Source organism: Schistocerca cancellata, chromosome 3 (assembly GCF_023864275.1).
Source record: "Schistocerca cancellata isolate TAMUIC-IGC-003103 chromosome 3, iqSchCanc2.1, whole genome shotgun sequence".
NCBI classification, from domain to species: domain Eukaryota; kingdom Metazoa; phylum Arthropoda; class Insecta; order Orthoptera; family Acrididae; genus Schistocerca; species Schistocerca cancellata.
Window position 1 is genome coordinate 282,634,480 of NC_064628.1, and position 15,822 is coordinate 282,650,301.

General features: G+C 40.2%; 1 protein-coding gene across 1 annotated transcript in view; it reads left to right on the plus strand.

Moving 5' to 3' along the window:
* LOC126174947 (UDP-glucosyltransferase 2-like) overlaps positions 1-15,822 on the plus strand; it is a 108,918-nt gene that overhangs the window by 73,478 nt on the left and 19,618 nt on the right. Inside the window, exons 5-6 of the mRNA XM_049921405.1 lie at positions 10,383-10,605; positions 10,698-10,917. Of these exons, the coding sequence (XP_049777362.1) occupies positions 10,383-10,605; positions 10,698-10,917 (443 nt within the window). The remainder of the gene's footprint in view (positions 1-10,382; positions 10,606-10,697; positions 10,918-15,822) is intronic.

Sequence of the window (15,822 nt, forward strand, 5' to 3'; positions counted from 1 at the left end):
AGAGACATAGATCGTAATGTCTTCACTTCGAGGCATAGATAATAAAGCAGTTCTGTGTTCTAATAAGCACTATCATTAAAATAATTGAATGTTAATCTAAAAGCGATTTCACGTTAACGGTATCGCGTGTTTGTATCTTAGTATTTCTCCGCAAAATACAATGGAAAGAAATGAATGAAATTACTAGCAAAGAATACATCACGTTACATGTACGTCAGTTGTATCTCGAAAGTCTTTCAAACTGTATTGCTTAAGTGCAGTACGGGATACAAGTTCAGCGTAGTCGATTTCTTACTTTCAACTAGCATTGCTGTCCTGTTGTTCACTTGAACTATGTATCCCCTGCTTCACTAAACCGCAAATGAAACACCCGATACAAATTAAAAGCTCATTCGAAGTGTTTTGCTTAAGTACAGTCGGGAATACGAGTTTGTCGTAAGGCGATTTCTTCGTTTTCACTAGCATTACTGTCCTGTTCTTCACCTCAACGATGTATCCTCCGCTTCAGTAAACCCTAAGTGGAACACGGGATACAAATTGTAGATGTGCTGTTTATTTCGTCTCCGCTATTACGAACATAAAGTGGGATCAGTTTATTCTATCTCGTGAGATTTTTTTCTAAAAAGCCAAAAAACACTTATCAGTTACTGAAGAAAGCTACAACACTAAGAAGAATCGCTTCTCGGCTTTTGACAAGATCTATGTTTATCTCTCTCGCATTCCTTTGTTTCTCAGCATTCTCCTCAGCTCTTTCATCTTTGTAATACATGGTCTCTGGCGACTTGTGACGTCATTGTTCAAAGCCGACGGGTTGTATCACCACCACCTAGATACAAGGCCGCGTCGCGAAATTCATAGCAGGCCGTGACGTCACTCCAAGCGGGCCACCATGTTGTGTTTCGAAGCGTTTGTTTATCTACACGTTTGTTGGATCGAATGCTATATTCGTGCTTAAAACTAGCGATTACAGTGTTTACGTGTAGTGAAGCTACTGCGAACATGGTTTACAAGTGTTGTGTGCCAAGGTGTCGTGGGAATTACGGAACTCGACCGAAAGTAATGTTGTTTTCCTTTCCGAAAGATGCGAATCTGCGTTGGAAATGTCTTTCAGCGATTCATCGGGACAATTTCCAACCCACTGAGCACACGAAGGTATGTAAAAACTATATACCTAGTACAATTATTATTTTTTTCTGGTGGAATATCTTGCATTTTGGATACATTTGACTAAAATTGTGAGCAAAAGTTCGCAGTAAATAGGCCTAGTATTCGTTATCAAGTGGCTTTATTTTGATTTTGAAAACGAAATATAAATTTGTGGCTCGTGCTACTTTTTATTCGTGTTTAAATTTCTCTGCAGTTCGTATTTTGTTACGCATTACCGATACGTTTTATTCTCTATTTGTGAGTGGGTGGTGTTTTTCACTCTCGCATTAGTTAGCATGAGTGCTAACGAATGTTGAAACTGCTGTTTTTATGTTTAAAAAGCGATCTCTCTGTATGAAGCATATCTGTTTTATTTTTCGATGTGTCAAACAATGGAACAAATTAATCTAGAAATAGGTTAAATTTATTATTGACGTTTTTAGCTTGACACATTGTCTCATTCCAACTGCTGCAAATGTCTGCTGAAGGTTTGTAGATTTTCACTGTTGACTTATGCTCAAAATCTGCCATATTTTTACAGGAAAGAAAATTTACATTACAATAACAACGCATAATTGTTTTTGTGAGGTGAGTTAAAAGTGATTGTTTGCTTGGGGAGCTCTATAAACAGCTACACAATATTTATTTAGAATACTAAAGGCAGAGGAATTTAATATTATACACTGTATTAGTGCAGAATTTTTCAAGTGAGTGTAAATAATAGTTGTCTGGTCCAGAAAGAATGTACTTTATCACAGTGCATTTTTCACAAATGTACCTTGTTTTATCATGTATATCGCAATATTATTTACATCCCGCACTCGTACGTTTTCACTGGCTATTGATAAGTCTTATGCAATTACATTACCGGTAAAAAAGTATTATAAAGTATAGTTTCTGCTATATCGCGATTGATAAAGTTACTTATTTTAACCATTCGGCAAAGTACTCTCCTCTTTGCGTGGTATCATTTGCCAAGATCTCGTTTCGTTATCTCCAGCGGTTTACAAGATATGACAGGCGTTATGAATATTTCATTCCCGCGCGTTGCGATCGGAAGTGAAGTTGCTGCAGATGCTCAATTTTTTCGAGATTGGAAGCAGATATTGATCCAAAGTTTTAAGAAAATTTCAAAACCTCATCTGTATTTCATACTCAGCAATAGAATGTGTAATATGCATCAAACACAAATTCATAGCGACCCCTATTTTTGATGGCAACGTTCTCAAATTTGATACTCATCTGTGAAATATCACAATAGTTATGCCCATTATCGAAATGATTGGCACTTCATCATGAAGCTGCCATATGAAGCTAAAAGTATTTCAGAAATTAATTATTTTTTACGGAATAGGTTCTGTAAAACCGTTTGACAAAGATTTGCAGGCCGTGCGTCTCGTTTCTTTAAGCGCAGCGCCAAGCCGACCCTGGCCAGCTTTGCGTGACGTCACAAGAGCGCGCCGCGGCCTTCTCTTTAGGTGGTGGTGATACAACCCGTCGGCTTTGAACAATGACGTAATTCCTTAGTCATAGATCGTAATGTCTTCACTTCGAGGCATAGATAATAAAGCAGTTCTGTGTTCTAATAAGCACTATCATTAAAATAATTGAATGTAAATCTAAAAGCGATCGCTTGATATTGGGTGCATCATTTTACTGATTGCTTAATGAAGTAGGATCGGTTTATTCTATCTCGTGAGATTTTTTTTTTAAAAAAGCCAAAAAACTCTTATTACGTACTGAAGGGAGCTAGAACACTAAGAAGAATCGCTTCTCGGCTTTTGACAAGATATTGCTTAATAAAGTAGGATCAGTTTATTCTATCTCGTGAGATTTTTTTTTAAAAAAAGCCAAAAAACACTTATTAAGTACTGAAGGAAGCTGCTTAATAAAGTAGGATCAGTTTATTCTATCTCGTGAGATTTTTTTTTAAAGTCAAAAAATCGTTTCTTTACTGATTGCTTAATGAAGTAGGATCAGTTTATTCTATCTCGTGAGATTTTTTTTTAAAGTCAAAAAACACTTATGCTTTTGACAAGATCAATGTTTATCTCTCTCGCATTCCTTTGTTTCTCACCATTCTCCTCAGCTCTTTCATCTCTGTAATACATGCTCTCTGGCGACTTGTGACATCATTGTTCAAAGCCGACGGGTTGTATCCCCTGCTGCACTAGTCCCGAAAGTTCAATATTGCGCCTTTTGGTGTTATGTGGAGAATTTACATCGAGTTTTCGGTAATTTCCAAGAATGATTGCCTATCGAAGTTGGGGGCTCCAATATATACATATCGAACGTGCGATAGTAAATCGTGGCGCGCGTTATGATCAGTTATTTGTGATCGTCAGTTTTATCAGTTTTCCGTTGTTTCTTCAGTTCGTGTACATTACATTCTCGCGGTAATTGTTTATGATGCCGTTGGGAAATCGACACAGTTTCTTTTGATAGCGAGTGTAATGTCTGCTTCTTCTCACGTTTCTTCTGTGGATTGCCTGACATGGAAAACTCGAATTCCATGCATATCCAGCATAGACAAATGTTTGACTTTTACCCGGAAATATGGAATTCTGCCGGACGAGGAAAGGACGGACTGTGTTGACTGTGGTGCTGCAAAGTCTGTAAAACTTCGTAAGAGGAGTGTGGACACCGAGGTTCCGTTGCAATTCCATTGCGGATTTTGCGGAAAACGAACCAGCATGAGGAAAAATAGAAAGAGAGTCCCGGAAGTGTTTCGTTGTGAAGGTATTGTTCCGAGACAAGGTGACTTTAGTGGGTCTCATAAAACATTTCATACTGCCTGGAACAAAAGTCACCACAGACGGGTTTCAGTCGTACCAGACTCTGAAAGCTGAAGGGTTCGACCACGAATTCGTGAACCACTTTGTGGAGTTCGTCTCTTCAGATGACGCCAGAGTCCATACCCAGAACATAGAACGGCTGTGGAAGTCTGTCAAGTCCACCATAAAAGGGGAAGGGCGTCCACGACAGAGGGACGAACTGTACATGTTCCAGTACATATACTCCCAAAACTTGAGTTTGCAGGGGAAAGTCGACGCATGCGACACTGCCGATATTCCTGCGCGATATTGGCAGAGTTTATCCTGGGCACGGAAAAAAAGGAATTGTCCCTGTAGCTTATACATCACGCGGACTGTCACAATGTAAGTCGTCTCCTTTGAATTTATAAGTGCTTCTCTAACGCTTTTCTTTTGTCGTTGCTGTAGTGACAACTTGAAACATACTCGTAACGCGCGCCACGAGACTTTTATAATCGATTCACTATCGCAAGTTCTATTTGTATCGTTTGGAGCCCTCCAACTTCGATAGGCAATCATTCTTGGAAAATTACCGAGTTTTCAATCTGGTCTATGATGTGCTTTTCAGTTTTTACATAGTTAAATATTGGGGACTAGTGCAGCAGGGGATACAACCCGTCGGCTTTGAACAATGACGTCACAAGTCGCCAGAGAGCACGTATTACAGAGATGAAAGAGCTGAGGAGAATGTTGAGAAACAAAGGAATGCGAGAGAGATAAACATTGATCTTGTCAAAAGCATAAGTGTTTTTTGACTTTTTAAAAAAAATCTCGCGAGATAGAATAAACTGATCCTACTTTATTAAGCAGCTCCCTTCAGTACCTAATAAGTGTTTTTTGGCTTAAAAAAATATCTCACGAGATAGAATAAATTGATCCTACTTTATTAAGCAATATCTTGTCAAAAGCCGAGAAGCGATTGTTCTTAGTGTTCTAGCTCCCTTCAGTACGTAATAAGAGTTTTTTGGCTTTAAAAAAAAAATCTCACGAGATAGAATAAACTGATCCTACTTCATTAAGCAATCAGTAAAGAATAGATTTTTTGACTTAAAAAAAACTCACAAGATAGAATAAACTGATCCTACTTTATTAAGCAGCTCCCTTCAGTACCTAATAAGTGTTTTTTGGCTTTTTTTTAAAAAAAAATCTCACGAGATAGAATAAACTGATCCTACTTTATTAAGCAATATCTTGTCAAAAGCCGAGAAGCGATTCTTCTTAGTGTTCTAGCTCCCTTCAGTACGTAATAAGAGTTTTTTGGCTTTTTAAAAAAAAATCTCACGAGATAGAATAAACTGATCCTACTTCATTAAGCAATCAGTAAAATGATGCACCCAATATCAAGCGATCGCTTTTAGATTTACATTCAATTATTTTAATGATAGTGCATATTAGAACACAGAACTGCTTTATTATCTATGCCTCGAAGTGAAGACATTACGATCTATGATTAAGGAATGACGTCATTGTTCAAAGCCGACGGGTTGTATCCCCTGCTGCACTAGACCCAAATATTGTAGATGGGTTTGTGTCACTGTTTCTGGTATGTTCTCGGTATCTAATTGGGAAATTTCTGCCTGTCTGGCCTATATAGAGTTTTGCACAGTCATAACAATTAACTCTGTATGCGCCAGGGTATGAATACACGGGTCTAGTGCAGCAGGGGATACAACCCGTCGGCTTTGAACAATGACGTCATTCCTTAGTCATAGATCGTAATGTCTTCACTTCGAGGCATAGATAATAAAGCAGTTCTGTGTTCTAATAAGCACTATCATTAAAATAATTGAATGTAAATCTAAAAGCGATCGCTTGATATTGGGTGCATCATTTTACTGATTGCTTAATGAAGTAGGATCGGTTTATTCTATCTCGTGAGATTTTTTTTTTAAAAAAGCCAAAAAACTCTTATTACGTGCTGAAGGGAGCTAGAACACTAAGAAGAATCGCTTCTCGGCTTTTGACAAGATATTGCTTAATAAAGTAGGATCAGTTTATTCTATCTCGTGAGATTTTTTTTTAAAAAGCCAAAAAACACTTATTAGGTACTGAAGGGAGCTGCTTAATACAGTAGGATCAGTTTATTCTATCTCGTGAGATTTTTTTTTAAAAAGTCAAAAAATCGTTTATTTACTGATTGCTTAATGAAGTGGGATCAGTTTATTCTATCTCGTGAGATTTTTTTTTAAAAAAAGCCAAAAAACTCTTATTACGTACTGAAGGGAGCTAGAACACTAAGAAGAATCGCTTCTCGGCTTTTGACAAGATATTGCTTAATAAAGTAGGATCAGTTTATTCTATCTCGTGAGATTTTTTTTTAAAAAGCCAAAAAACACTTATTAGGTACTGAAGGGAGCTGCTTAATAAAGTAGGGTCAGATTATTCTATCTCGTGAGATTTTTTTTTAAGTCAAAAAACACTTATTACGTACTGAAGGGAGCTAGAACATTAAGAACAATCGCTTCTCGGCTTTTGACAAGATATTGCTTAATAAAGTAGGATCAGTTTATTCTATCTCGTGAGATTTTTTTTTAAGTCAAAAAACACTTATGCTTTTGACAAGATCAATGTTTATCTCTCTCGCATTCCTTTGTTTCTCAACATTCTCCTCAGCTCTTTCATCTCTGTAATACATGCTCTCTGGCGACTTGTGACGTCATTGTTCAAAGCCGATGGGTTGTATCCCCTGCTGCACTAGTCCCGAATACACTGGTAGTTTCGTATTTCCGGAGTTAATTTGTGTCTTTAGGTTATGTGCAGTACAGTATGCAAATCTAACTGTGGTCATTTTAGTAAAGCGTTCAGTTTGCTGGATATATAGCCTACATATGGTTGGGGCATGTATGTTATTTTTTGTTTCGTTGGTATCTCTCTGCTAAATTTTATGTCACTATGAATCTTAGTGTGAAACGGTTTGTTGTGTTTCTTGTAGATTTTGTTGACTATGTTTGGATTGAAGTTGTTTCGTTGTGCTATATATCTGAGGATATCTAGCTCTTTTTGTATTGAAGATTGTTGTAATGGTAGGTTTTTCAGTCTGTTTATCATCGTATGAAAGTGTGCATGTTTAAGTGTTCAAGGATGACAAGAATTTGCATTAATTACGTTATCTGATGTTGTACGTTTCTGTAGATTTCAAATTGATGTGCATTATTAATGTTTTTTATTGTAAGGTCCAGGAAGCTGATCGTTTTATTGTTCTCTAGTTCCATTGTGAATTTCATGTTGGGGTGAAGTTCATGTAGTAGTCTGTGTATCTGTTGAATGTCTGTGTCAGAACAGTCTATTAGGAGCAGCGTGTCATTTACATAACGGAAATAATATACAATTTTCTTTGGAAGTGTGTTCGTGGGGCTAAAGAATTTTTGTTCTCAAGTGTTTAAAAATATACCAGCTATGGTGCCAGGTATGCTACACCCTATGGCTACTCCATCGTTTTGGATGTATATTGCGTTATTAAATTCGAGGTAGTTTTGGTTTAGTACTAATTTTAGCAGTTCAATGATCTCTTGTATACCAGTAATGGGTAATTTTCTATATTGTAGCAAGTTGTGTTCTATAATATCAATTGTTTCGTGTATAGGGACATTGGTGTATGGTTATATCAAAGGATACGAATTTTCTTTTCTCTAGAATTATTACATATTTTACGCTGTTTGCTATCATCCTTGAGTTTTTTTATTGTGAAGCGTTTTTGATATGTATAGTATTTTGAGAGGAGGGTGTTTAGTTTCGTACTAATAGGTAGGTTGGGCTGTCTATACAGTTAACCACTGGGCGTACTGGGATATGGGCTTTATGGACCTTTGGTTGTCCACGCAGCTTAGGTGTCCTTGGGTTCATTACTATGTATGTTTTTTCTCAATATCCGTGAATTTAAAAAGAGAAGTCTGACCCATTAGCTACTGTCCTCTCTAACCTTCTTTAGATAATAACTAAAATAAAAAGTTCTTAACGTGTAGGGTTAAGAACGTCAGGGACTACTTGATGTCTTTGTGAGCTATTCTGATCTATTGCACAGCAGACCAGTACAGGTATTTCCCATCGGAATAGCTATTTCACGCGTTTTTATGCTGACGGAAAGATGTATCTACACAAAGGTACTTCTAGGAAAAACGAGACGTTTTCTGCGTTCCCACACAAACGTGACGCCTATATAACTTCCGGCTACTTAGCTCTCGTCTTCCCACTCCAAGCAACTCAGCGCTTTTAGTAAGTAAAGTTCAGCGAACCATGTACCTAGTGCCATTTCAAGTGCAACCTCTTACTTAATTGGGATACCAAGAGAATAGTTTATTACATACCGCCTTATGGGTGGCGTGCAATTATTCTCTTTAAATTTTAGCGATGCGTTTATTTATTACTACTATTGTCAAATGTAAGTAAACATAGAATAGGGTACATTTAGACATTACTAGGTAACGAAGTTGCCACCTTACATGGTGTGATCACTAATCTTGTAGTCAGGTACTAGTGAATTCTTTCGCTTTCTTATGTCCATTGTATTAAATTTATCTACATTTCAACATAGCTGCCATGCGTACCATCAGATGGATATTTCAGCCTCCTTCTGATATTTATTGCGATTATCCAAAGACGAAATACTACTGTACATAACAGTATAACAGTTCCATCACTACAAAATCTTATAATCTCCGTGATTCTGCGGGACTGATCGTTTGTGTATAGTGATAGTTATAATAGGAAGTACATTTTGTGTCTGTCCTATCAACGAAGATCATCGTTCATAGTGGGTGGCTATGATTAAAGTGCAACTACGCGCTGAGGTCCAGTGGGGGCCGTAATTATCGTATGGCAGGGAAACTGGTAGATACATTACTGTGTTAACGTGGAACCATTCACACTGGAAAACAAATTAGTTCCAGTTATGACCACCAGATTTTTAAATCTGGCTTTGTACTCTCTTTGTACGACAGTATGACATCAACGCTGTCATCTGACAAACCATAAAGTAAATGAATGGTATGGCGATCTGGAAGAGAGACCATGCACTGCTAGTAAAACTGTTTTATGTGAAAGAGAGCAATTGCAGTGCTGCACTGAGAGAGTATCGCCGACTGAAAGACATGAGGAGAAGCCCGATGTCATTAAGTGATTTAAAGAAGATGATAATGAAATTCTAAAACACGTTGAGCTTGGTGTGGTACCTGGAAGAGGAAGCCGTTCTAACCCGGTGGAGACTGGCCATGCAGCACGTGTCCTGGGTAGTGGTAGTGCCGGTGCAGTGTCACGAGAATTGTCCATCCCATGGTCAAATATACGGAAAGTTTGACATTGATACCTATGCAATATCCAGACGCTAAGCAACTGAAACCTCATGATCAGCAGCGTTCAGAATTTGTTCTTCAGTTTCCGGCACAGATAGAATTTCATGACTTCTACTCTGTCAATATTCTATGGAGTGACGAGGAATATTTTACTCTACAGGCTGCGGTGAATACACGGAACTGAAGAATTAGGTCACTGTTAAATCTCGTGTTGAGCACGAAGAGCCATTGCACTCGGCGTATGTGACTTTGTGGTGTGGAGTCAGAAGCACCTTTATTATCGGTCCGTTGTTCATTGAAAAGAATATATCCAGATGGTCCGTCTGGTGTACCGTGACGGCTGCACATTATCGAGACATAGTGCAGCCCTCCACGAATGTGGTGTCTCGAGAAGTTTCCCAGATTCACGACCTGGAAGATCACCTGATGTGAATCCGTGATTTTTGGCTTTGAGAAATCGAAAAGAACGCTTTTACCAGGGCCACGTTCAGTCTCTACTTGATCTGAAGGCCAGTATACGGGAGAAAGTTGCTCAGATTCCGCCGGACCTGCTGCGAGCAACTGTTTATCACGAGTTTTACAAAATTCAGATTTTTGCTAAGTTTCCGGTGTTCATATTGCATGAAGTATGTAAGTGGCGGTTAATAATAAAATCAACATTGTGCCTTTCTCACTTGTTTAGCCTTTCTGCTGACGCCCTGTTCCTAGTCAATAGACATGCAGACATTTCTATACCTATTTCTTGCATTCACGGTACCAGATTTGCCCCAGATGGCCAAAATTGTAAATAATTTTTTTCACAGCCTATCGGATCCGCATGAACGCTTTGGAATATCTACCAAGTTTCGTTGCCATACGATAATTATAGCTCACACTAAACGTAGCTGGACTTCAATTGTAACCACGCGTTACTTTGTTACTGGAGCAGCAATATTCTTAAGATTGATGCTGATGAATTGAAAGTTACTCCTCCTTCAACGTACCATAGTTATTGCAAACCGATTACTTATTTAAATGGTTGGCGTTGTTGGAATGTGGACCTATGTGTTTCTGGAGACTTTTGCAGCACAAAGTGTAGCTTTATGATTTTCATGTTAAATACTAGTGACAGAAGTGAAGCGCATCTGTGTATCAGGATGTGAGGGACTTCCTGGACGGTGCCAGGGACGGCGTGGTTTACTTCAGCCTGGGCTCCAACGTGCAGAGCAGCGCCATGCCTCCAGAGACAGTCCGCGCCTTCCTGGACGCTTTCGCTGGAATCCCGCAGCGCGTGCTCTGGAAATGGGAAGCTGATGGACTGCCCGGTCGGCTCGGCAACGTGATGACCGCCAAGTGGCTGCCGCAGCAGGACGTGCTGGGTGAGTGTGCGGACGCCGTCCGCTGCAACGGCCCGCTGGGCTGCCGAGCGTAGCGACTACTGCGGATAAGTGACGTCATTGTACTGTTGCAGCTCATCCGAACGTACGCCTCTTCATCACTCAGGGAGGACTACAGAGTTGGAACGAGGCAGCTTATTTCTCTGTGCCCGTCATTGGGATTCCTTTCCTAGGAGACCAGATTTACAATGTTGAAAAGATGGTAGGTTTAGGAGTTGGACGAAGGCTGGATTTAAAAGACGTCACCAAGGACAGTGTTCTGGAAGCGGTGCAGACAGTTCTGGAAGACAAGAGGTGAGGGAATTTGTTTTTAGTTCACCAATAGTTAGTAGCACACAGATGCTGCTCACTCTTGCAGGTCCACGGAGTTGGTAATAGCAGTACAGTGCCCTAGTCGATGGAGTACTCGTTCATATTTGTAATGGCAATATTCTTCAGACTGTCATAGGTGCTATGAGGAAATACATGAGCAGTTAGTCTCAAAACATCAGTATGATTAGAACTGCAAGGCACACGGCGATTTTAATTTTTGTATAATCCATATGACTACCAGTGGAAAAATCAGAAGGTTGTTTATTATTGAAAGTCGCTGTATTTTTTGAATGAATATTAATAATATTCACCGTTCGTGACTGGATTCTAATACATTGACATGCATTGTACCTCCCATTACGCTGTTAGAAATATCTACGCAAAGGAAGTTTCAGTCGGATTATTATTTAGATCCACATTCATATTTCATAATTCAGTTTTTGAGCTAAAAAATTTTTTGGACGTCTTTGCCACGTTACTAAAAAATTTATGACGGAAGATTAGAGTTTAACAGCCCGTTGAAAACGATGTCATTACATGCGGAACACAAGATTTGATTTTAATGACTGCAATTTTTCATGACTGAAATTCCAATTCCGCGGCGCTCTCTAGCCTATTTCGGGACAACACAAAATGAGCTGTAGCTCTTTGAACTCTTTCGATGTCCTCCGTCAACCCTGTCTGATGCGTACCCCATACCGCTCAGCATTTCTATAGAACAAGACGGACAATCATAGTGTAAGCAGTCTCTTTAGTAGACCTGTTGCATATTATAAGTGTTCTGCCAAAAAGAGCAGTTTTCGTTTACTTTCCCCACGAAATTATGTATTTGATCGTTGAATTAAAGTTATTCGTAATTATAAACCCTAATAACTTAGATTTGTCTGTTGTCTTGTAGAACCGAAAGTTAGCGGATTCGTTTTAGTAGTCATGTGGATGACTTCACACTTTTCATTATTTAGAGTCAACTGCCACTTTTTGCACCGTACAGATATCTTATCTAAATTATTTTGCAATTCTTTTTTGTCATATGATAAAGACGGTAGATCACAAGCTAAGAGGAGTGCTCAGATTATTTTCTATATCGTTTATGTAGATCAGCGACAGCAGAGGGTCTGTAACTCATCCTTGGGGTATGCCAGATGTTACTTCTCTTTTACTCCCTGACTTTCCGTGAGTTTTTACATACCGTGGCCTTTGACAGGAAATTTCAGAGAGAGTGGCGTAACTGAGACAATACTCCATAGGCACGCACTTTGATTAGAAGTCGATTCTGAGAAACGGTATCAAAAGCCCTATGGAAATCTAAAAATTCAGTATCAATTTGACGTTCTCTGTCTATATCACTCATTACTTGTTGAGAATAAAGAGCTAGTTGTGTTTCAGAGCCCTATATTCTGAATCCGTGTTGGCTGTTTGTCAGTAACAAGTTTTCTTCGAGGTAATTCATAATGTTCGATCACAGTATATGTTCCAAAATCCTACTACTAATCGACGTAAGTGATATGGCTGGAGTTGCACTCCACCATAATACCTTATAGGATAACTATGTAGAACAAAAATGTTACAGTTTTCCATATCTTGCAGTCTGACGATATTACAAATGATAGAAATACAGTTCATGATATGAGGTGAAAGAAATGTGACTAAATACTGTGAAAATTGCACATGAATGTTACTTTATTTACCTGTAAATGTAGTATAATTAACATTGTTTCCTTCCAATCATATGACAGTACTTTTGTCCGAAATTATGGCAAAAGTTATTCGAATTTCTAGAATATTTTTCAACACAAAATACAAAGAAATAGGAAAATTAACGAGACATTCAAAAGTGATGATCACCAAACAATATTGCTTGTGGTAATGGCTTTAGTCGCTGTGATTCAGAATAACCCGACTCCGTATGCATTTGATCGTTTAATGTTCTCCGTGACAACAGCGTGAGCGAAGTTGTACTCATAACATGGTGGTTAAGTGGCTCGTAGCCAGGACGAATTGAATGGAAAGCTTTCATCCATCATCCAGTGCTGGGATCTCCATCACTGATAACGAGGCTCCTGAAGCAAAGACGACTGCTTTTACATCTGTGCCAGAAACTGCTCTGGAAACGCTTGACGAAACTGACGTGGGGTTCGAGAGACCAGCCTAGTTATGAGGTGAGGTCAAAGACACGGTAAACATCTACGTTTCATCAGGTGTTTCAGAAGTTCAAAAATGTCTCTGAGCACAATGGGACTTAACATCTGAGGTCATCAGTCCCCTAGAACTTAGAACTACTTAAACCTAAGGACGTCACACACATCCATGCCCGAGGCAGGATTAGAACCTGCGACCGTAGCGGTCGTACGGTTCCAGACTGAAGCGCCTAGAACCGCTCGGCCACACTGGCCGGATTTTCAGTAGTTTTTCTCGAAATTTTTCCTCATTTTTATAAAGGTTCCTGATTCACACACTGGATAGCTTGTAGACACAGTCTACGCTTCTCGAAGTTATCTCGTAGACTAGAAGTCACAGCATTATGATATACGGTTTTCCGTACTTACTCGTGGCTTTTGTTTTGCTTTCGATAGACCTTGTATTTACAATGGCCACCCTACCGAACGATGAGGCATGCTGAAGAACGCTGGCCGCATTCTAATGTGCCATATGTCATGCGGCCCATTATATACCCTCACTCAATGTCCAGACGGTTAAAAGCTTCTGGGGAATCTAGCAAGATACAGACCGCATACGTGAGGAAAGTGATAGAAATGACGTAACATTCGATATGTAAGCAACAAACATAACGTACAGTTAACGTGGGTAGAATCTTAACTGCCCAAGTCTACTAGAAAACTACGATGGCTACGATTAATTGTCATAGTCTGTTGTAGCTTACGGTAGTTTTACGTATCAGGTTACAGCCGTTGCTGTCGTAAACTGTTACTATTAAGTCTTAGTCTGTGATGTTCCCTCAGCTTTTAGAATTCCGGTGATCAGCCAGTGTGAACCCATATTGGTGAGCCACCACGATAGCATCAGTAAACGCTATTTCTCATCCTCTGACGTGTAAATTAAACAATGGGAACTCAAGTACAAAGAGAGTAATCTCTGGTTATGGCACTGGCGTTTCCGCGTATTTCTCTTCTGAGCTCAGCGTCCTGCATAGCAGTTTATCTCCACACAAATTTCATACAACTACGACGGGCAACCGAATTACTTGCTCACTTTTTCGAAACCGCGTAATTGACTCCCATTGCGACACGTAAGTTTGAAATTTGCTTCAAAGGTGCCAGCAACGATCTTCTATATTTGTGAAAAAGCGTGGCTCCCTGCGACATCACTCTCGGGATCTGATACGCTTTAAACATAAAGGTGTCGAAAGACACCAAAGAAAACCACAGCTCAGAAGTTCATATGAGTTTCAAAGTGGGTTTAAAATGTCACATTGGCACCAAACATTACGATAATTCTGCCAAACCCCATCGTAGACGTGTCCACAATGAGAAGGTCGCCACAGCCCCCTTCCTCCATCTTTCGACGTCTCTGCGATGGAGGCCACAACCGCGATAGCGAGCGTAGGAATCACACAGTTATCTCATGGGTGGCCGAGGTAAGCATTTCGGACTCACCGCCGCTCATAATCAACACGAAAAGGCCTCAGCGGGTGGCATAAACGGTGTCAATTAACCGTCCATTTGGAGGACGTGCGGGTTAGGCAACCCGTTCGACACCCTTTGGGTGGTGTTTGCCCACGTTCACGTGCTAGAGAAGCCGCGAGGCTGGAATGGTATCGAGGTTTGTCAAGTACAATTGAAATGTGGGCAACAAAGTTGCTTGGGTGGTACCAACGATGTTGGACACTGAGCCGTTTTATTCACGTTACTTCGAATCACATTCAAATTTCGTCGAATGATTTTGAACAATTCCTAGGAGTTCCAACCTGTATACAAGAGCAAAAACTTCGGTTGCGCTACACTCGAAACGGGTGCGATCGTGTTCAATGGGGACCCAGCCCCATAATGTCCTGAGAGATGGGTTGAGATACCCGAGGGCGTCAGTACTGTCAAAGGTTGTCAAGAACATTTTCGTTTTCCTGCTGCTGATTGCACTGCGAACTAAAGCAGATTTTCTTTAAATACACGTTGTAGCGGTCACGAGCTTTAGTTACCTTTGAGATTGGACGTGGTGAGCTGATGTTAGTCAAGAACGCCTTTAAAGCGACAGATAAGTCGTTATCAACAAATCACTGAGTTTGAACGGGAACAGGGCTACGAGAAGATGGATGTTCCTTCTGAGATACTGCAGAAAGACTTCGCAGAAATTTAGCCACCTTACATGATTTCTGGCAGCGGTGGTCACGGGAACGTTTGGTCCCAAGAAGACCAGGCTAATTACGGCCGCGTGTAACTAACGAGAGGGAAGAATCCATAGTGTTGGGCGTGTGGCTCTAGCGCATCTTACTGCATCTGCAGCAGCATTCTGAGCAGCGTCTGGCACCACAGTGACACAGCGAACCGCTACAGATTGGATACTCGAAGGACAGCTCCGAGCGAGACACCCTGTAGCCTGCATTCCACTGATCTCAAACCATCGCCATTTGCGACTTCAGTGGTGTCAAGTGAGATATCAATGGAGGACAGGGTGGAAGTCTGGCGTGTTTTCTGACGAAAGCTGTTTCTGCCTCGGTCCCAGTGATGGGCGTTAGGAGGTTAGAAGGAGGTGAGTTGAGGGGCGTGCAACAAACCAGGCTGCATGTTAAACACAGTGGACCTACTCTGGAGTTAAGAGCCGGCTTGTAATTTCGCATGACAGCAGGAGAACTTCCCCCAGGCACTGTGACAGCAAATTCGTATGTCGGTCTGATGATTTGATCCGTTGTGCTGCCATTCATCAGTAGCAGTC